We start from the raw sequence: 23,104 nt of genomic DNA, 5'->3' as shown, positions 1-23,104 counted from the left end.
GCAGACCAGGGAGACGTGGAGCAAAGCCCGGGGCCTGTGGTAGTGCAGGTGGGGCGCTGCTGGTTGGTCCCACAGCACCGCTCCTTGGCGCTACTGGACCAACCCGGCAGCACCCCAGCTACTCTGCCCCAGGAGTCCTGATTCAGCCGCTGCTGATCAGTTTCAGCAGTGGCTGAATCAGGACGCCTGGGGCAGAGCAGCTGGGGTGCTGCTGGGTTGGTCCAGTAGCGCCGAGGAGCGGCCGCGCTACTGGACCAACCCAGCAGCACCCGAGCTGCTCTGCCCCAGGCGTCCCCAAGTTAGCCGCTGCTGAAACTGACCAGCGGCTGACTACAGGAAGCCCGAGGCAGATTTGCTCTGCCTCGGGCTTCCTGGAATCAGCTGCTGATCAGTTTCAGCAGCAGCTGACTTGGGGACGCCTGGGGTTCTTAAGTTGAATCTGTATGTAAGTCAGAACTGGTGTCCAGATTCAGCGGCTGAATCTGGATGCCAGTTCCGACTTACATACAGATTCAACTTAAGAACAAACCTACAGTCCCTATCTTGTACGTAACCTGGGGACTGCCTGTACTGCTACCTGCTAATGGAATTACTGTTCTAGCTCAATTAAGAGAAATTTGTGCTTTGATACCAAACTTCCTAGGTTAAAGATTCACAGATGACCTATGCAGAGGGTCATCTTATGTGCATTCTCTTGCATTTTAAGCTACAGTTTTTCTTATAAGCTACTTTCCCAGCCCTGAATAAGAGCTCTGCATAAGTTTGAAAGCTTCACATTCTCACCAACCGAAACTGATCCCCAATAAAATATATTACCTTACTTTGTGTGTCATTTTATCTTTGGAAAGAGGAAAAATAGAGAATCTGAACTCCACCAAAATTTATATGTGACTGCAAGAGAAGGGATTAATGGGGTGCAACTCTTAGACAAGTGGGGGGATACTGGAGACATTATCTTCCCTTCCCTCCCCCAGGTCCCCACCTATTTTCTATTAACTCCCCCCATGTTTGGTCTTCTCTTAACGTGCAAGGAATGTACCTTGCCAGACCAGTACATATTTTTTATTTTGGTGTGAGGAGTTGTCTGCTTATTCTAAGTTGAAATGTGAGCCCTAGCTAGCTAATGTGCCAGAGATGGAGCCATAGGTTGGTTGTTACCAAGGTGCTATTAGGGCAGCAGAGGAAAGCTGATCATACTACATTAGAAGCTAAAGAAGCACCTCTCTGCAACAGGATTGTAGCTATCCCTTACTGCTCATGTCATTCCCCCCAGCACTGGCTAAGCATCTGACACCCCCGCCCCCCTCGATCATTTTCCAAAAATCTAGGATGCACTCTGACAAACTAGGACTATTGGCAGCCAGCCTCTTTTCAAATGAACTGACCTAAAAAATAAGCCTTAGATGCTTGCATTATAACAGTCAAATTTAAAAAAAAATCCTTTAGCTCATGAGAGTTTGCAGTGGGTTGTTTACTTAGAATGAGTGGGGCATGTGGCTGGATTTTAGCTTGACTATCATGATCGCTATAGCTAATTGAACCTACTTAAGCTTTTAAGTGGAAATAGAGAAAGTGTTTCCCCAAATTCTGAAGGATGGCAGCCTTACTCAACTTTTTTAAGCCTGTGAGCCTAAAGCCTTAATCTAAAGTGATGTGAAAATAATTAGGATTGAATGAAATCTGTAGGTTCTAGTTCAACCCAGAGCCTGTAGGAGTTCCCAGTGGAACATCCCGCCAGTAAAACTGCATCCCCTTAAAAGCAACAGAGAACTCCATTTAATGATACAGTCTGACATCACCCCTTGCGTCTACAGAGGATGCCCTCTTTTGTCTGCTCTTGGTGGGGAGAAGTGCCGTATAGGACTACTGCTTTGCTTCATCAATAGGGAGTACTCATCATTCTCTCGCTGTGGCTGGCTTTCAGCTTCTCAGTGTGGGGGTAGATAGCTTCTTATAGTATTGCAAAAGTCTTTAGGGGTCCCAAAGTAATACAGAAGAACTACTTTTTCATAAAGGGATAAGAAAAATCAATGCATGCCTTACAGTAATTTTATTTATAAAACATTGCTATTTCTTTAATGCAGAGAATTTGCTCAGTTCTTATTCTTATCTTTTGTGAATAGCAGTTAAAATACTAGAAAAACTTTGCTCTCTAAACCACTGCATTGTGCACTCTGGAGTCTTTGTTCATAAAGACAATAAATAACTGTGGAGTCATAGACTAGCACTCTTTGTAACAAGTTAAATATAACTTAAATTGAACTTTTCCAGTGTAAACTAAGTGGGCACCTCCCACATCTTACTAGAGACAGTTTGTTTCTCCTGAGGTGCTTGTCGGCTATACATTTTTAATGTTACAGAAATTGCACCTGCCTTTTCTTTCCCCAGAGCAGCTCTTACATTAGTGGTCTGTCTTGTGTCTACATAGCCAGCCTTTGTATTCTGGCTGCCATGATAGCTTAGTCTCTCTAGGTTTGTATTAGCAAATACAAGATTATGCTTGCAATAGTTCTTCATATATACAGGATCCCCTTTTAATCTTTACCTGCATCTAAATCAGTATGTTACACTGACACACAAATGAAGGGCTATGTTGCAGCACAGTGCTGTTATCAATACACTGCTAAAGGTGGTGCCAGAGGAGTTTATAGCCCCTATCCATCTTCATTATAAGTGTGAATTATTAATAATTTAGAATGTTGAAATGATATAATTATAAATGATTAAAACAGATGCCAAATTTCCTGTGGAAAGCACGGCAGATTGTAGTGTATCAATACCTCCTTTGCTTCCTACATTTTATTTTTAGCAATTAACCTTTATTCACAGTAATTACTCTTGTATTGGTGCTGGCATGCTTGTACAACAGAAGAGACTTCCATGATCGCACATGGCTGTGTCATTCATTAGCTATTCTCTTGATTGCCTCATCAGGAAACAAGCATTTAATATTTCAGCTCTGAAATGCTGTCTTTCTTTAGTGGTTGTTTAAACAGCCTTGATTTGTTAAGAATAAATTTCCTTTCCGTATGATGGTGGTTTCATAGGTACATACAGGGAGTTAATCGTTTGTCCACTTCTCTCAACATCACAGCTGGTATCCTTATTGCACGTCTTTTACCAAGAGGCCAAGGGTCAAGATAGCTTTCACTGCAGTCCCATGTTGTCCCTGTCTTATGGATAAGCAGAGAATTGCAATTTCCAGAGCAGCAAACTTGGAAGCTCTCGCAAATGATTAATACTGCTTGGAAAACATTGATAGGAGATCTAGGACATAAAAATAATCAAATGTATAGGAATGAAAATACTTTTTGTAGTTAAAAAGCAGTCAGAGGTTCTTCTTTTGGATGTAATGGGACATGCTGCATTTAAGGGTACATATAGTATTTGTTAGAAACTGTATTTTTGTATAATTGTGATAAGCTATTCTGAATATTGTAATAGAGATGTGATGATTTAATTATAAGCCTTATTACAAAAAATGAAGAAATTTGTATTTTCACCTATGCTATTTAGGTCTGTACCATGTTTGCCTTTCAGATTCTTGCACTGATTAGGTTTGGAGTCCATCAGCATTTAACCACTCTTGTAGCCTTGATTATATTTTCTACTTTAAAAGTCATTCAGAGCCCTCACTTAAGCAGTATCTGTGTCAGAGCCCTTTGGAAGTAAAACAATATTTTGTTAACACAGGTATGATAGAAAATAGTAAACTGCCAGTTGTTAATTATGGGATTATAATTTTAGGTGTTTGCATGAATGTTCTTCAGTTATCTTCAAAAAGATCCCTGAAACATTATACCCCAATAATTAGATATTTGTCTGTTCTGTGGTGTCTACCTTCCCTTGAGCTCTCTGCTTATGCCCCAACTTTTTTTCCCACCCTTGTGTTCCAAGCAGTTATGGATGGTGACTTCTCTCTACTATTCTCTTTTAATAACCACATTAGCAGTTTTGTCATCTGCTTCATTGACCCTGTTTTAACAAACTGCCTAAATGGGTTTTGTCTGATTTTGTTTGAGCAGCAAGAGGGTTAGGATTAATTTAACTGAATCCCATAAGTCAGTAGTTATAGTCCAATTGTGCCATGAGATTAATTATGTGATCCAATACAAATTATTTTTATGTATCATCCATTATATCACAAAACCCTTCACTGAGAGAGTGAATCCTATGCTAAGGTTGAAACTCGGTTTTAAGAATAGGAAATGACTCAGAGGGAGGGGAGGTTAGGTCATTGTTCCTATTAGTGTATAGCACAAATGAACAAGCAGTTCCCCAACCGTGTGAAGTTGAGAAAAGAGAACAAGATAAAGAGGAGGAGAGTGAGTGGGCAAGGGAGTAGGAAGATATGAGAACAGGAAGGAAAAGTGGAACCAGTTGATGATCAATTTGAAAACCAAATAGGTAATTCTGAATTGGAATCAAAGATAGGTAGGGAATAGATGATGAACCAAGATGTTGATGATGTAACATAAAATTATACCGATACTTTTGGATGGGGGTGGTGTTTTTATCAGATTCCATAATTATTCCCTTTCCATGTTCATAACTACTCCTTATGTACACGGTTTGCACAGTTGGCTTCATACCAGTAGGCAAGGAACAGCCCAAAGAGAAGGCGCCTAGGAAAAAGAAGAGACCGACAGGAAATGTTAAGCTTGTATATTTCATTTTCTTCTATGCTTTTTTCCCCATGGGTAGTTTCTAAATCATAAGTAACATTTGCTGTCACGCTGCTTATTCACCATAGGCAGGTCTCTTCTTTGTGATAGGTATCCTTCTAAGGATATAAAATCAGTTGTGGGCACTGTTCCCTGTCTCTCACCAAGGTTTCTGCTACCCCAACTTGCCATCTCTGTAGACTGGTCTGACTTCTTTCTGCTGAAAGACAAATCTTTCTGCTGTCACTGCTGCCTCTAGCCAGCTAATGTTGATCCTTTCAGATTTGGTTGTGGGAAATAACTGGTATGAAAGGAAATATAATAAAAGCGTGCACAGGAAGATTGAAGAAAATGGATACATTATTTTGTCCATCTGAACTATCCCTTGGATACACGTGTGTGCACACACAACAGACATGGCATTACACGACCAAATACAGGAAAATTCCTGCGATAGTTGGCAATCCTTTGCTGCCTCCATCCATGAATTCTCAAATTTGTTTGCTCTAACAGCCCTAATCACTTTTAATGATTCCCTGCATGTTTTCTACCCACGGAGGACCTCCTTAATGCAGGCCTTAGCAAGGTAGTAGTGTGTCACTTCTCAGGGTTGCACTGGTTTAAAGTCTTTATGAAACAGAATGAAAAATAGGGATGGTGACAGTCTAAGTAGGAGTTTCTCTTTCATGCAGTGATTCTTACCTTATTACCAAGATAGCTAATGCAAGGAGATGTCAATCTCTCTTCATCTTATTATTCGTTAATAGAACATTTAAATAAGCATGGTAATAAATAAATTGTGCTTAAATCTTATAAAATTATTGCATACATTTTACCAAATGACAATAATGCCACCCTAGTGTCCATCATTAGCTGTACAAATGTAAAAATGAGAACTCCTAAAGGAGCTGGGATGGGGGGAGGGGAGGAGGAGGACGGCATTTGAATGAAATGTTTTTGTCAATGATCTCTGTCTGTATGTGTGGAAAAGATGTTACCCTGGTAACTTTTTATCTGGAGACTATACTTGAGTACTGAATATTGTGCTCATTTGTTTATATTTGAATTTTTAGCAACACTGCTTATTAAACTAAAAATTTCGGTGATGCTACTTACATAGTTCTAAATACAGTAAAACTCCAGTGGTCCGGCACTCCTGATGGTCCGGCACCATCTGGAACCCGGAAGTGCTCCGGGCAGCCGGACAATTGGAGCTGCTCTGCCCCCCGCTTCCCCGATACAGCCGCTGCTGAAACTGACCAGCGGCTGACTTGGGACCAACCTGGCAGCACCCCAGCTGCTCTGCCCTGGGCTTCCCGGAGTCAGCCGCTGGTCAGTTTCAGCAGGGCTGACTCTGGGAAGTCTGGAGCAGAGCAGCTGGGGTGCTGCTGGGTTGGTCCCGCAGCACTGAGGGGTGCATCCCCCCCACTCCACCCCAGACCCCTCATAGCTCTCTCTTCTGATGGTCTGGCATATTTGATAATCCGGCATCCCCTGGGTCCTAAAGGTGCCGGATTTTCGGAAGTTTACTGTAAATTGAATCATAGAATTCTGTACTTGGACATAATTAAAGCCAAAGTTGGAGAGAGGGCATTTTTTAAGTAATTTTATACCAATAAAATATTGAAGCATTGTGTGTGTTCAATAAAAAAAAAAGTTATTAAAGTGAAAAGAAGCCACTTTCATGCCACATTTCATGCTTGGCAAATTTTGAGATCAACATTTAGGTATTTAGAAACACATTCTGTGAGAGGGAGAGTCTGTTTTAGATGTACATGACAATGGAGGAGCAAAGTGAGGTTTGGGATACTTTACTTTGCATAATGGTTCTATCTTCACTGTAAAGAATATGGGAAGCATGTTAGTGGTGTATGGAAAACAGTAATATTGACACGAAAGTAATATTTGATGACACGATAGTGCCTCATCAAAGAGAAGGGCTTCAGGGTAAATGCCAAAAGCTGTACACCACTGTAGCACAAAGATAGCTGTGTCAGCAATGGATGGTCCTGAAAATCTGCTTCGCATTCTGAACCACTTCTCACTATTCTTCATGTGCAGCTGAAGCATGTGGAGAACTTGCACTCTTCACAGTTGCAGGATGGAAGATTAATAAATGAACAGTGGTTAAAACATTAAAAAGCAGCAGCAGACGATAAGCTGTGGTTTGCCACAGTATACAACAGCTGTATGAAACTTAGAGTTGGAATGTGGCAAGATGACTTTGGATTTGAGGTCTGTAGAAATATGAAGCATTTTATGTGGACCATTTCGAATAAGATATTGACTACATAAAAACACATATACTAAGGATTAAGTATCCTTGAGAAATTATTTAAAATAGTTCATATATAAATATTATGCATTTTCAGAGTTTTGTCTGTTTATTTCAGTTAATCTTCTTCCCCCTTTATATAATAATTTCCCTACATTTAAGACTACAAGGGTAATAATTTAAAAAAACTTACTTGTACCTTGCTATTACCATATAACAACTATTTACTAAAGTAATTGGTAGTAGAAAGCACCTTCACAAGAGCAAAGTTTATTGAATAGCTTAGTTACATAGCCAGAACTTCGCAGAAACAACATAGAGAAGTATTTAATAAAACAGCTTCAGCAGTAGAAATACATAAAAGTAATTGTGAGGGAAACGTGATTGCTTATTTCAGTTACCCAAGTTTATGCAGGCTCTACAGACCTGTATCCCCACAAAGTTTCTCTCTTCACAAAATGTCCTCTAGCAATACGCCCTTCCCTCTCCCCCTGCTGATGTCATCTTTGAGGAATGGGTAGAGCTAGATGTTAGGAGCTAGATGTTGTTTTTCTAATCGCTCACACATTGTCTTATTGAATAAGTTCAATGGGCCCTGATCCTATGAAGCAAGTGACTGGTTTCATTGGAGAAGAAATAGCACTTGACGAAACCCAAACTGTCAGTCTTTACAACTCAAAAATATACCACAAAAATGTATTAAAATTTTCCCCGACATCCAGATAATAGGTAGGATTTAAGGAGATTTTATTTCATTTTTAATTTAGGGGATGATGTCATTTAGTATGATGTATTTTTGCCCATGTTCCACAAACTTAAAAAAGATCATAAATAAAAATTTTCCTATGCATTTACAGTTAAATTTATATTAATATTAGTCTGATATTTCTCCATTACCAGTCAACTGAGTGTTGGTCTCACTTTGTTCTTATAGTCAGCTGGAACCAAATGGTCATTTTGGTGGGCTTTTCTGCTGCTCCATTGCAAACAGTTAATCAGAATTGAGTAAGTCAGCACATATTGTGCTGTTAAAAAGCAATGTTTTTAAAACATTGACAACCTTGTTAATAATACCTTGGATTTAAAAAAAAATCTTATTTAGTGCTAACCATTTATGCTATTTGCTCACCTTTTTATATTTTCTATATTTAGCTTGTGTAAAGAGGGAACTAGTCAATTTCCTTTTCTGGCAGTCATACAAAACAAAATGTAAGGTTTAGACTCAAAATAATGCAGGAAAATGTTTAATTAAAACCCTACTTTTATTGGAATTTTCTATATAATATTAGAAATCTTTCTAATCAAGTTAGGGTACATTTTTGGCCTGAATTGATCTTATTGTCTCTTTAAAAGATTTGCAGGGAAAATTTATGACCCCTTTCTCACTCCTGCAGACACCTACCTCCTTAATGTTATGCACAAGTAGCCCTATTGGCTTCATGGAGCTGCTTACATGTATTAAGTTAAATAGTGTCTGTGTTTGAATACTGTTGCAAGGTAGTAAACGATGAAATGTAATGAATAATAAGATGCAGTTAAGGAAAAGATCCCAACTTTTTCCTTACTTTAATAGAGGTATGAATTTATTATTTATATCGTATGATCTATGATGGGAGAAACAGTGGATTTGCAGTACTTGAGTTGAAATGTGTGAGTGAAGGAATGTTTTTCTTTGTTGGTCTCATCTGTTCTATTGACAAAAGGCACAGATGTTAAATTTATCCAAATAATTAGCTTTTTAATTAGTGTATCATCATAAGATTGACAAATCATTGCTCTTCATTGAATTTGATTTGGAGTAAGAAAGTTCATGTAAATGCAAATATATTTAATCATTGCCTGACCATTCCAAATCCAGATTTGTTTTGATGCGTTTTTTCATGTTGTGTGTATAATAAAAGGCAGTATGTTACAAGATATTGTATCTAGGAAACAAGCTGTAATTTGATCCTAAGCCACACTAGTGACACAGAACATTGACTTACTAAAGTACTGTGAATTGGTGCATAGGTCTTTGAGCTAACTGAATGGTAAATGTCTTGCAAGCTGGATAATTATCCGTAATGTATTATCTTGTGTAATTATATGGGAAGTGACACTTCTTACTATGATGTAACTGATTTAGATTTCTTGCACACTCCAAACTCTTGTTGAATCATATGATTTTAATGGGAGATTGTGCTGCTGAGTGAGTGCAGGAGTAGTAACTAATGCTTGTTTAGAGGTTATGCTATTTTCTAATTTTAAGGGTTTTTTTTTTTGTCCCTACAGTTGTCGGACAAGTAACCGAAAGAGCTTGATAGGCAATGGCCAATCTCCAGCTCTTCCTCGGCCTCATTCACCGCTTTCAGCTCATGCAGGTAAACCACTTAATGTTACTTATGTCATTTGTATGAATGCCTTTAATTCTTTAGAAAAAACATTATCTAGCCCACTATATTCCTGCAGGGTAACTTTCTCCCCATTGTTTGTAATAACTACAATTTGAAAATAATCATGATGAGAACCCTAGTTACTCTGTTCCGAACCACTAAACTATGGCAGTAGGCACATAACATATCATCATGTGAGGTTAACCTTATTTTTGCCCAATTACATATTGACAGATGTAGATTTTCCCCATTCTCCAACTTCAGTTCAGCGCAAGGTGGCAATGTTGCCAGTGGATCAGATGTTTGATAGCGCATCATGATATCTTGAGTTCTGTTCTCAGTTCTTTTCATACGTGTTGCTTGAGAATGTGCGGGGTCACTTCAAGTTTCTTAACCACCATTTCCCTATCTGTAAATTGGTGTCCATTGTTTGGAAAGCACTTTGAGACCTATGGATGAAAATCTGTAAATAAGAAACATTATTGTTGTTTATTATTTGTTTTGTGTCAGAATCTTGCCTGTACAGTAGAATGCAGTACAAAAAAGTATTTTGTATTACATTGTGTGTACAGCTGAGTCACAATTAAATCCCTGGGAGTGCTACAATAAAAAGGTGAGTGTGTGGCAACTGGCATTAGTCATAGGCAGGCAGGCTGTCAAAGATAGTTAAAGTGTGGCTATGGAGAGCTATTTGAGAACTTATAAGTTGAAGGAGAGAGCTGAAAGATGGGTTTCATCTTCATTTTTAAAAGGACATTGGTAGGTTCAGTCAGTAAGACATTAGTAGGCTGTCTCATGCCTCTGACCAGCAATGCTGTGAGAAATATGCCTGTCCTCACAATTGTGGGCAGCCCAATGTAGCTATAGGAACAAAAATGTTTATGTAATGCCATTTCAGAACCAGTAAAAAGAGCTTGAGTTTTTGTAATGGTTCATGAGGGCAGGGACTGGTGAAACTTCAAACTCAGCATTGGTTCATTTTTTAAAAAACAAATAAATCAGTGCTTAGACTCTGACTCATTTCATACTGCTCTGCAGTCATTTAAAAAGTGGGCACAGTCAACTGGCTTGAGCAAAATCTGAAAGTCATGAGTAAACATCAGACATTTGTGACTGATAACCATCTGTGGCTTTTGCCAAATAATTTACTCTCTCTTTTGCAGCTACTCAATCTCTAAAATAGGTACAATAATATTGATGTCATATGGCTGTTGAGAAGTTGCTTTTAAAATTAAAAATATTAGTATTGATTATTATTAAGTAGATCAAACGTGAGCTTTAAACCACTTGGCATCCCCCGCATTAAATAATATATGCAACTCCTTCAGGAGCTTATGGCTACTTGTCACAATATCTATTCTAGTTCCCCATGATCTGTTGGAATCTATTAATGTTCTCATATATTTCACCCCCAGAGTTAACATATTTGCTGCCTGTTTTTGCAGTTTGGGGCCTTGTTTGTATTACAGATTTGCCATAATTCCAGATATTGATATAGTTGCCCCTGTTCAGGCTTCTATTGTAGATCATGAAAGCTGTGATTTGCCCTAGTTTTAGATAGAAATAGGCTGCACCAGTGCGAATCCTGGTTTTGCTTGTCTATACCGGAAGTTGACACTGGTGCAGTGAAGCTACACAAGTAGCTGATCTCTGATGGCTGGATTCAGGGGGAAATTTCAGTATAGAAAAGTCCTTGGTATACTGGGATTTATGGCTTATCTGAATTGTCCCTGATGTGAATGGTGGCTTTAAAATCTGCTGTACTGAATAAACACCTTCTAAAATTACTTGAAGATGAGATGCTCTATATTTATTGTTTTCGTCCCTAATTCATGATTGCTTGGAAGTACATCTTTCTGTGATGCAGATGAAACAAAAGGAGGAAGGTTTAAGCTGCTTCTGAGTATTATTGCAGAGCCTTTTTGTTGTATTTGGGTTTTTCTTTCAAGCAGAAATAGAACTGGGTTATCACAGTTTAACTCTCGATTCCTAGGGAATCTTTTTTGGTGTTTATATCTGTAGAGACATTACTTGCTGCTGCATATTTTGAAATAAATTCCCAAAATAATCAAATTTGGCATAATTATATTGTTTCATTTTGGCATATAAAATATGCAGAATTTTTCATATTTTGGTGCAGATTTCTTCCAGGAATAAAAAGTAGAGAGAAAGAGAAGTGAGTGAAGAAGGAACAAACAGCTTAATGAAGCAGTAGCATTGCAGGGCACATGGATATTACTGGATGAGTGACAATAGCCAAAGATTAGCCAGATGTATTGATAACTAATGGGAGACAGGAGCAACCTTGGGTACTGCAGTAATATCTTATCATAGCATTAGAATCATAGAACCATAAAGCTGGAAGAGACCTCAGAAGGTTAACAAGACAAGCTCCCTGCTCTAGGCAGGACCAATCCCAACTAAATCAACCCAGCCAGGGCTTTGTCAAGCCGAGACTTAAACACCTCTAGGGATGGAGACTCCACTACTTCTCTAGGTAACCCATTCCGGTGCTTCACCACTCTCCTAGTGAAATAGTTTTTCCTAATATCCAACCTAGACCTCTCCCACCGCAACTTGAGACCATTGCTCCTTGTTCTGCCATCTGTCACTACTGAGAACAGCCTTTCTCTATCCTCTTTGGAACCTCCCTTCAGGAAGTTGAAGGTTGCTATCAAATCCCCCCTCACTCTTCGCTTCTGCAGACTAAACAGACCCAACTTTCTCAGCCTCTCCTCATAGGTCATATGCTCCAGCCCCCTAATCATTTTGGTTGCCCTCCACTGGACCCTCTCCAATGCGTCCACATCCTTTTTGTAGTGGGGGGCCCAGAACTGGACACACTACTCCAGATGTGGCTTCACCAGAGCCGAATAAAGGGGAATCATCACATCTCTGGATCTGCTGGCAATGCTCCTCCTAATGCACCCAAATATGCCATTAGCCTTCTTTGCTACAAGGCCACACTGTTGACTCATTTCCAGCTTCTCATCCATTGTAAGCCCCAGGTCTTTTTCTGCAGAACTACTACTTAGCTGGTTGGTCCTCAGCCTGTAACAATGCTTGGGATTCTTCCGTCCCAAGTGCAGGACTCTGCCCTTGTCCTTGTTGAACCTCATCAGGTTTCTTGTGGCCGAATCCTCCAATTTGTCTAAGTCACTCTGGACCCTATCTCTTCCCTCAAGCTTATCTACCTTTCCCCCTAGCTTAGTGTCATCTGCAAACTTGCTGACGATGCAATCCATCCCCATATCCAGGTCATGAATAAAGATACTGAACAAAACCGGTCCTAGAAACGAACCTTGGGGCACTCCACTAGAAACTGACCACCATCCTGACATCGAGTCGTTGATCACAGCCCGCTGGGCCCGGACTTGTAGACATCTTTCTATCCATCTTACCGTCCATTTATCCAATCCACATTCCCTAAACTTGCTGGCAAGAATATTGTGGGAGACTGTATCAAAAACCTGCTAAAGTTGAGGTACATCACATCCACTGAGTTTCCCATATCCACAGAGCCAGTTACCTCATCATAGAAGCTAATCAGATTGGTCAGGCATGACTTGCCCTTGGTGAATCCATGCTGACTATTCCTGATCACTTTCCTCTCTTCCAAGTGCCTCAAAATGGATTCCTTGAGGATCCCTTCCATGATTTTTCCAGGAACCGAGGTAAGACTGACCGGCCTATAGTTCCCTGGATCGTCCTTCTTCCCTTTTTTGAAGATGGGCGCTACATTTGACTTTTTCCAGTCATCCGGGTTCTCTCCCGATCTCCACGACTTTTCAAAGATTAATGGCCAAAGGCTCCTTAGTGACATTTACCAACTCCCTCAGTACCCTCGGATGCATTAAGTCCAGACCCATGGATTTGTGTACGTTTAGTTTTTCTAAATAGTTCCTAACCTGTTCTTTACCCACCAAGGGCTGTCCATCTTCATCCCATCTTGCGTCACTTAGCGCATTAGTCCGGGAGCTGACCTTGTCCGTGAATACAGAGGCAAAGAAAGCATTGAGTACTTCAGCTTTCTCCACAACATCTGTCACTAGGTTACCTCCTTCATCCAGTAGGGGTCCCACACCCTCTCTGATCACCTTCTTTTTGTTAACATGCCTGTAGAAACCTTTCTTGTTATCCTTCACATCCTTTGCCAGTCACAATTCCAATTGCACTTTCGCCTTCCTGATAACCCCCCAGCATTCTCAAGCTATACATTTGTCCAAGTTTCCACTTTTTGTAAGCTTCCTTTTTGTGCTTAAGTTCACCAAGGATTTCCACTGTAAGCCAGTCCGGTCTCCTACCACATTTGCCTTTCTTGCTATGCATCGGGATGGTTTCTTTCTGTGCCTCCAGTAAGGCTTCTTTAAAATACTGCCAGCTGTCCTGGACTCCTTTCCCCTTCATGTTAGGATCCCAGGGGATTCTGCCCATCGGGTCTCTCAATAGCCTTAAATTTGAGTCGGAGAGGAGGCTGGAGTGGGTGTGTGTGGGACTGAAGGAAACAAAGAGCAAAGTCTAATGCTACACCTACACTGTAGCCTTCTTCTGGAAACCTTATGCAAATGAAGCACGGCATGGAATATCGGCATGCTTCATTTGCATAATTCATTAGTTTTTGCGCAAGAATGGTTTTTTGCTCAAAATAGAGCCCATCTACACAACTCCTTTTTGTGTAAAAGCCTCTTGGGCAAAAATGGCTGCTAAGTAATTATGCAAATGAAGCATGGTGATATTCCACACCACGCTTCATTTGCATAAGCTTTTCTGGAAGAAGGCTACAGTGTAGCCGTAGCCTAAGTGCACAGCAGATACAGAACTTCTGTTGCATGTCCACCAATTTGTTGCCTTCTGTGAAGATACATGGGCAGCTGTGCAGAGATCACTGATCTGGGTAATAAGTCAGACCTCGGGTTAGGGTACTCGTGATGTGGGAGACCTGAGTGTTCTAACCACGGAGTTAATGGCTCGTCTCTTTCCCCTTTGCTCCCTCTCTCCCCCCCAAAGTATCTCAAAACATCTCAGGTTTGTCCTGAAACAAAATGGTAATTAGCTTTTTAAATTGAATTTTTTGTAGGACATTGTAACTGTTTTCCATCCATTCTAACCATTGACAAATTTTTAGATACATATTTTTGAAAAATGCAGTGCTCTTACACAGAAGTCAACTTGACGCCTAAGGCTTTCAAGGAAATGGTCAACCAGGCAGTAGGTTAGATCACACACACACACACATGGAATTTGAGGGGGGACAAACTATAACCAGGTCACTTTTTTAGTATTTGTGAGGCAGTTAAGGATGTAGTCAGATTGGAGTTTGGGTACAATTTTGCAGAATGCTACAGCATTGACACACACTCTTCTGAGATGTCTCGTAAATGGATTCTTGAGAATGTTTTAGCTTTTCATTGACCCTTTCTTATTACTTTCGCTAAATGTCTCATATCAGCATGATGTTGAGTAAAGATTGGTGAATGTCAGGAATAATGAAGGAAGTTGATTTCTACTTTGTACTTCTCCCTTTGCTTATGGTATTTTATCTAGCCAGCAACACAGAGAGATTCCAATAGCTTTTCATTTTAATTTTCTCTAACACTATGCAAGTAGCATGTCACTAGTGCTGATTGATGATCTTGAAGTATTACCCTTTCTTGGCACCAGCACTCAGTGCTAGTATCAGGGTGTGTCAGATCCTAGTGAAGGCCCCCTAGTGGGACTTCTGTGAAGGATCCAGCCATTGGGTCCCTGGATATTGCAAGTCTCTGGGGCCTGAGCAGAGGTTGCCTCAGTTTTGTGGTCCCTAGGCACACTCTCAGGGTGCAGATTCCATGCCTGACTCCCTGAGAGCTGGAACCCACTGTTATGCTATCTTGCTCCTGGTTCTGTGCTCCGACCCACCCCGCCCTTTTACTCCTACTGAAACACATCTTTTCCCCTCCCAGAACTCGGTGAGAGACTCTTCTGGTTTACTGTTTAAGAGTCTCAGGAGGCACTTGGTAATTCTGAAGCATATAATACAGAGACACTTTGCACAGAGTTTTGAACACATTATAGCTCTTGATCTTATAAAGCACAAGAGAGTAAAGATGATACAGAAAATGATAAATATCCTAACTGCATCTAATGATCTTTCCCCTCTTTTGATGGACCTTGGAAGGACTATCATGGTTCAGGGCCACCGGTAGGCACTTTGCACTGGGCTGCTCCTTCGTGGAGTCTTTCCTTTTCTCTCCTGAATCCTCTCTTATGCCCCAATTTTCCTGTTCCTCTCCCTACTTTGTGCCTCCCATCCAATACCTGGCTTTCTTTGTTCTGTGCTTTAATAATTTTCCATTGCTCTCCTCCTGCTTTTGCATAAGAACTGTGGTCAAAGCCCTGTTGTTTAAAGTTAAGTACTTTCCCATTGTCCTCAGTCTCAGGAGGACATGATTTCAGGCAGCTAGATACGGTGGTGATGAGAAGCATTCATGATACAGCAGTTCTCAGAGTAATACCTCACATCGCTAGGCACAATTCAGAAATTGTGCAGATGCATCCCTAGATCCTCACACAGGGTCTTGTCATTTCAAAACTCTTTCAAGAAGCTAATGTTTCACATTTCTAAACAGAAAATGAGATGAAACAGTAAAACTTTGTTAATTCAAACTGGGGGCCTAGCTGAATTCTGCGATTTTGTGATCAAACTAAGGCATTTAAAATCAAGGATATTGTCTCAAAATGTACTTCTGACTTAATTTCCCAATGTAGGTAGGTGTGAAGGTAGGCATTCCAATTTAAAATGGCTTGATTTTCAGAAGTCCCCATATTCCTTGCTGTGAGTATTCCAGTCCCCCTAAAAATCAAGTCACTTCAATTTTGTTGCCTAAATACCGGACTTAGATGCCTAACTTCAGGCATCCAATTTTATAAATTGTGGGCTGTGGTGTTTTATTTTTTAACAAATGTAGCTTAGTTTTCTTAATTATGGTGAAGCACACTAAGCATGTAATTTTTGCAAAAAAAAAGGCTTATATCTGTGTTTAAAATTGAGTTGTAAAATGATCAGATTTGTGAATTAATGAAAAGAGCAATGAGTTAATTTTCAGTAACATACGAAGATGTGGCAGAAAAGTCAGGGAGCTAAACCCAATGTATTTTAAAAGAATGATATCTACAGAAAGAAAACAATACACATTTATTTTGTTTGATAATTTTAACTATTGCCACAGTAATGGCAGTTCCTAACTGTAGCCAGAAAGATTTTTTTTACTCATTTTACTTTATGAAGGAGTGGACCTTGTAATGCCTTAGGGATAATGTATATGGGGAGTAGGGGGGAAATGTTTTAAATGATAAATTGCTGATTCAAGTGACCCAACATTATGATCTAAATAAGTTAAAAATTGTAACCACTTCTTTTTTTTAAAAGGAGTTAGTTAAGTTGGTCACCTTTTGCAGAGTATGCCTCTAGTATGCCCGTGCTTTGTGTTTTGCAAGAGATAGCATCCGATGCTTAACTATATTTACTTTCTTTTTATGAAACCACTGCTGTCTCCAATGCTAGTTGTACGTTGAATGGTATCATCACTGAATTTCCTGTTAGTGGAGGACTCACCTGTCTCTCTGTGTCAGTAATCATTACATCTAATTCCAATTTGGAGAAAATAATAACAAATGTGCTTTATAGATACAGAATTTTTTCCGTGTGCTCCTAACTCTTCACTTACTTCTGTAGAGGCATATCTGTCCATTGTTAATCTCTAATGGCATCAAGCAAACTGCTAAACCTGTGAAGAGATTGCATTGGCATCTAGACTACAAACAAGGAATATCCAAGAAGCAAAATTACTGCCAACCATAAACACATTTAGCAAAATATATAGTATTTCCCCTATCTGGATTTTAACTGGGAACAGTCATCTGCGGGTACCATGGCTAATTCAGTTATTTAAAAAACTCGAGCTCTTCTTCCGCTGCACAAATCTCAATGGAAAGCACCTGGATAACTGTCTGAAAATGATTCTGCTTGCCCAGCTGTGTGTTTCACGGACTAGCCTTGTTGGGTACATTACAAAATACAGACCTGCAACCTTCCGTGGCTTCTTGGATCTTGTCTGCTTTATGCCAGGATTTCATGACTGTATAGCTAGACTGTAAACTCAATATAAATACATATTAGACCTGTTGTTATGTTATGGTGCTGTGGTGTTAAAATGCTGAGAGTCATTTAAGATCATCACATGACGACAAGGCTTCTTAGTGGGGCTAATGTTCTGATCCACCAGAAGTTTATAATCGCAATTATCATTAATCTCCAATTCCCTCAGTGCTAATAGAAAGTCATTGCATCAGAAACTCTTTATTTCGTAAGTAGGCAGCTATTAAAAATGCATTAATAATCTATAGTGAGTGCAACATATGTCTTTCCGAAAGATTTGCAATTCTTCCCTCTGTGGTGAAGACACAGGATTTCTTGAAGTTAATTACAAATAAATCAAACAGTTTTATTAATCTGGATATAGCTTTCTTAACCATAAATGTTGAGAGAATGAGGCACCCTAAGTGTATTGCCATTAAATAAAGTATTGTTTTGGTATGTTGATTACCTATTCACTCTGTCACTCTGTTACTTGTCCCTGGAGATGATAGTGTTAATTACCTACCTAATGCCTGGCCACCAGTCAGGCTTATTTTGTCAGGTCCGAAACAGCAGCAGTAATCTCAGAAGTATATAAAATAACCTAAGACTAAAACGTACAACAGCCAACAAATCCCTGGGAACAGCAGGATTTGAATAATAAGCTAGCACTGCACATATGGGCAGAGAATTCACTGGCACTGGCTTTCATTTGAAAGCCTCTCAGGTATTTACTTGCAGATGGGTGGATGAATGTTGTGAGGGATGAAGGTCACGTATAGGACTCTGGTTCTAATCTGTCTTGCTTTTCTGGAAATACCACACCTTCAAAACACAGCAGCAGTACCAGTCACCCCAGTCACTAACAGGAGAGGGTGTTCTTCCCTATTTGCAATCTTGTCTGTTTGAATTTTTTGTTACTCAGACATCTCTAGATAACCCCCATGATTTAGTTAAGTTTGATCCTTCTCTTGTATGAAGAGGAATCATTGAATCTTACCTGTAATAAGTTGGTAGTTCTCTGCTACTCCAGGTGATGCTAAAGAGGTAGGTAGAGGTTCTGCAATAGTAATATTTTGAAAAACAAGCTATGGTGGAAAAATACACTATTTTCATGAAAAAATAAGAATATGCTTTGAATAAATGACTGATGGACAGTTAAACGTGCTGCTGAGGTGTAATGTAAACAAATATAAGTATGAGGTACTTAAATAGTTATGGAAACAGCAGTCTAGATTTATATAACAATCTTATGTGCTGATATTTCAAACCCTTTGCTATCAGAACGTGTTTATCATCTATAATCTTTATTTTTTAAATGACCTATTTCTGTTCTCTGTAAAATGCTGAGACAGATTCTTTGTCTTCTCATTCATCTAGCCCACTGTTTTCTCAGACACAGCTCCCCTCCCTTTTTTGTGTGATATCTGGAATGTGTGGCCACATTTTATCTGCACATGTTTTTTTTTTAAAGCTTATCTTTATTTAATAAGCTATGCTAGTAGCAAGAGGAATCCAGTTAGGAGCTGTTAAATTAAATGAACTGTTGCTCCCAGTAATTTGGTGTTTGCAGTTCATGCAGGACAAGAATAAATTGTGCTAGTCCCCAAACAAAGATCAAAATCTGTGCCACAATGTCTGGTTTTAGATGTTTTTTTTCCCTCAGGGAACAAAAATCCCTGCCACCTTGAAATTATCAAGACCCCCAGAGGTATATGAAGAGTAATGAAGAAGCTGTTGTACTGGGGGAGGGGAGAAAGCTGAAAACTTAATTCAGTTGTGATAGATAAATGGACAAAAAGAATCAGGGGTTCTGGCCAGCTAAAGCGTAATTCCTGTCTTCTGGGGCCCAGGGGAGAACAGATGCAAAGATGTGATTTCAGTGCAGCTGAAAATGCGTCCTGATTCTACTTCCGAAATAGAATGGGTTTCACAGCGTTTACTATCTGAATGTCTTATTATACTCTTCCATAAAAACTAAAGGCATTTGTTGAAGACATCACTATAAAAGGTGCAATGTTAGGTTGATTGAAAAATTTCAGTAGAAATCTAGCACACTGGAAGCCATTGAGAGCTTCTCTGTTGGATTAAGTTTTTCTTTTGAACATGGATAGTAATTCTTCCTCTTTAAACATTTGCTTTGAATATATACATAGAAGTCTTTCTCTCCTTCCTCCTAAGTAAAGTTGAAGATTTCATTCGGTGTCCAACAATACAGTAAACACAGTAGTTGCTTTTCCACTTGTTCTTTAAATGTGCGGGATCGGTTTATATATGGGATATACATTTATCTCATAGAACAATACTGCTTTAAAAACATTTTTTGCACGTGTCACCTTTACATTTCTCCTTTTGACAAGCCACATGGTCTAATTACACATGCTGAGTGGCCAAGGCAAACTAGAGCCCTGGTGAACTTCCCCTTAACAGCTGCCATTCAGTTTTCTCTCTGATCAGCAGCAGGTTGCATGGTCTAATATGAGAAAGTAGCAAGTCCCCAAAGGAGATGTCCTATTCACAATGTGCAATCACTTCTGCACGTCACTTAAGGAGTTTTTCTCTGTAAGCAGGCCTTTGGTCTATCCAGACCAGGGGAAATTTTTCCATCCCATTTGTTTTGTGTAGTTACTGGTTTTTAGAGAGATATAGGAATTCACAGTACAGTTGGCAAGAAAAAAAAACTATAGAGAAAATATGTGTAAGGACCAACTCTTATGCCAGTCATTTTCTGGGTTTTCAAGTGTTAATAGTGACTTTAAAAATAGAATAATAGAATCATAGAATAATAGGACTGGAAGGGACCTCGAGAGGTCATCGAGTCCAGCCCCCCGCCCTCAAGGCAGGATCAAGCTCCGTCTACATCATCCCTGACAGATGTCTATCTAACCTGTTCTTAAATATCTCCAGAGAGGGAGATTCCACCACCTCCCTTGGCAATTTATTCCAATATTTGACCACCCTGACAGTTAGGAATTTTTTCCTAATGTCCAATCTAAACCTCCCCTGCTGCACTTTAAGCCTTGTCCTCAGCCACTCCTTGTCCTGTCCTCAGAAACCAAGAGGAACAAATTTTCTCCTTCCTCCTTGTGACACCCTTTTAGATATTTGAAAACCGCTATCATGTCCCCCCTTAATCTTCTTTTTTCCAAACTAAACAAGCCCAGTTCATGAAGCCTGGCTTCATAGGTCATGTTCTCTAAACCTTTAATCATTCTTGTCGCTCTTCTCTGTACCCTTTCCAATTTCTCCACATCTTTCTTGAAATGTGGCGCCCAGAACTGGACACAGTACTCCAGCTGAGGCCTAACTAGTGCAGAGTAGAGCGGCAGAATGACTTCACGAGTTTTGCTTACAACACACCTGTTGACACAACCTAGAATCATATTTGCTTTTTTTGCAACAGCATCACACTGTTGACTCATTTTCAACTTGTGGTCCACTATGACCCCTAGATCCCTTTCCGCCATGCTCCTTCCTAGACAGTCGCTTCCCATCTTGTATGTATGGAACTGATTGTTCCTTCCTAAGTGGAGCACTTTGCATTTCTCTTTATTAAACCTCATCCTGTTTACCTCTGACTATTTCTCTAACTTGCTAAGGTCATTTTGAATTATGTCCCTATCCTCCAAAGAAGTTGCAACCCCACCCAGTTTGGTATCATCTGCAAACTTAATAAGCGTACTCTCTATCCCAATATCTACATCATTGATGAAGATATTGAACAGTACGGGTCCCAAAACAGACCCTTGAGGAACTCCACTTGTTATCCCTTTCCAGCAGGATTTAGAACCGTTAACAACAACTCTCTGACTACGGTTATCCAGCCAATTATGCACCCACCTTATCGTGGCCCTATCTAAGTTATATTTGCCTAGTTTATCAATAAGAATATCATGCAAGACCGTATCAAATGCCTTACTAAAGTCTAGGTATATGACATCCACCGCTTCTCCCTTATCCACAAGGCTCGTTATCTTATCAAAGAAAGCTATCAGATTAGTTTGGCATGACTTGTTCTTCACAAACCCATGCTGGCTATTCTCTATCAATTTATTACCTTCCAAATAGCCTGTTTCCAATTTTCAAGCTGTATTTCTTGCAAACTAAATATTATTCCTGTAAGTTGTATGTATTGATTTCTGCCTCTGAAAATGGAGTGAATTGGATTTATCAGACATTAAATTCAATCTTCATTACTAGGGATGTTAGTGTGTAGTCATTTACACAATTAACCAAATAAACCTGAGCTTATTGGTTTATCCTACATGGACCCCTCCCTTGCTGCCTCTGTATCAGAGGCAGGACAGGGAAGGAGGAGGAGGGAAACTAGCTCCTGTGGATCTGCCTCTCCCCTCCTCTCCTCTCCCTCCTCCCCCCACTTCTGCCTCTGTGTGTAAATGTGCTCCCTGCATGTAAAGGTGTAACCACTAAAAATTCCAGTGGTTATACATTTACACAAATACACATTAGTTAACATCCCTATTCATTACTAATGAGTCTTTGATTGAAATGTATTTTTAATAAAAGTTTATTTTAGGAGTCCAATTCTTTCAGAAACCATACAGACTAAGGATTCATTTTAGGCTGTCTAGAAATGTAAGTTATTGACTTTGTTTTTGACTTCTTTTTCTCCTTTATTTTTGTCCCCACAACAGGAAGCAGTCCTCAAGATAGCCCTCGAAATTTCTCTCCCAGTGCCTCAGCTCATTTTTCTTTTGCACGAAGGTAGGAGTTTGCTATGCATAAATCACATTTTGTATGGATGAAATGTTGCTATGCACAGAGGGACAAAACACGTGGAAATCTTGATAATTCAGAAGTACTTGATTTAACTATTTTACTTCTTTAACAGTACAAAACTACACTGAGTGATTGATAAAATGCAAATGTGCCTTTTAAAAATAAGTTTTAAAATTTAAGTTTTGCTAATATGTATCTTCAGTTGAATTATTATCATTGTGTATTTAATTCCAATAGGACTCATACAGTTGGTTAGATTCATATCCTGTAAAAACGGAGACATTTAGTAGTAAAGCTTCAGTCACAAACATGCAGACAAGGAAACTGCTTATAATTAAGATAATTACCTGACTTACAGGTGTGTTGAGAATTAACTAATTCATGTTGATATAGTTTTGAAGTAAATTATTAATTAATTAACCATAAACTGAGTAAATAACTCGTCACAGGACACTGCCTATTCATGCCAGCATAGTTCCAAAAATCTCCTGTGCTTACTTCAGATAATATGTTCATTAACATTAAGGCTAGAAGGGTTGGAAGGGTTTATATCTTGACCCAAGAGTGTCTGCAAAATAAATGACATTGGATGGCTGTTTAAATGATGCATTAAGTATTAACTGCTTCATTCATCAGAGAGAGAACATTCTTTGGTGCAACTTTGTTTTATTTCAGAATTTTCAGATAAACAGATTGTCAGGGAAGGATAAGTCTCACACTTAATGTATGAAAATGGCTTTGGCTCTTTGCTCAAGCCAGGGGAGAGAGCTTAATTTGTACATATGTTTTGTGGGTCAACTCTCACTTCTGGTGTTTCATAGGAATCTGTTTTGAAATTCATAGAGGAATATAACTAGTGTCTGATATAGGGATGTAAAATTTAGATTAATCAACTAAGCGACTAGTCGATGGAATTTCTATTGACCAGTTGAAAAGC

The 23,104-nt window shown here is 39.4% G+C and overlaps 1 protein-coding gene across 8 annotated transcripts in view; it reads left to right on the top strand.

The window, feature by feature from the left end:
* The window catches only part of MAST4 (microtubule associated serine/threonine kinase family member 4), a 443,735-nt gene that overhangs the window by 312,971 nt on the left and 107,660 nt on the right, over positions 1-23,104 (top strand). For all 8 annotated transcript variants that reach the window (XM_075932353.1, XM_075932356.1, XM_075932354.1 and 5 more), the window contains 2 exons: positions 9,211-9,299; positions 22,083-22,152. In XM_075932353.1, the coding sequence (XP_075788468.1) occupies positions 9,211-9,299; positions 22,083-22,152 (159 nt within the window). The remainder of the gene's footprint in view (positions 1-9,210; positions 9,300-22,082; positions 22,153-23,104) is intronic.

The sequence above is a fragment of the Pelodiscus sinensis genome, chromosome 6 (assembly GCF_049634645.1).
Source record: "Pelodiscus sinensis isolate JC-2024 chromosome 6, ASM4963464v1, whole genome shotgun sequence".
Lineage (NCBI taxonomy): Eukaryota > Metazoa > Chordata > Testudines > Trionychidae > Pelodiscus > Pelodiscus sinensis.
Note: the sequence above shows the minus strand (reverse complement) of the source record. Positions and strands in the feature narration are given on the sequence as shown.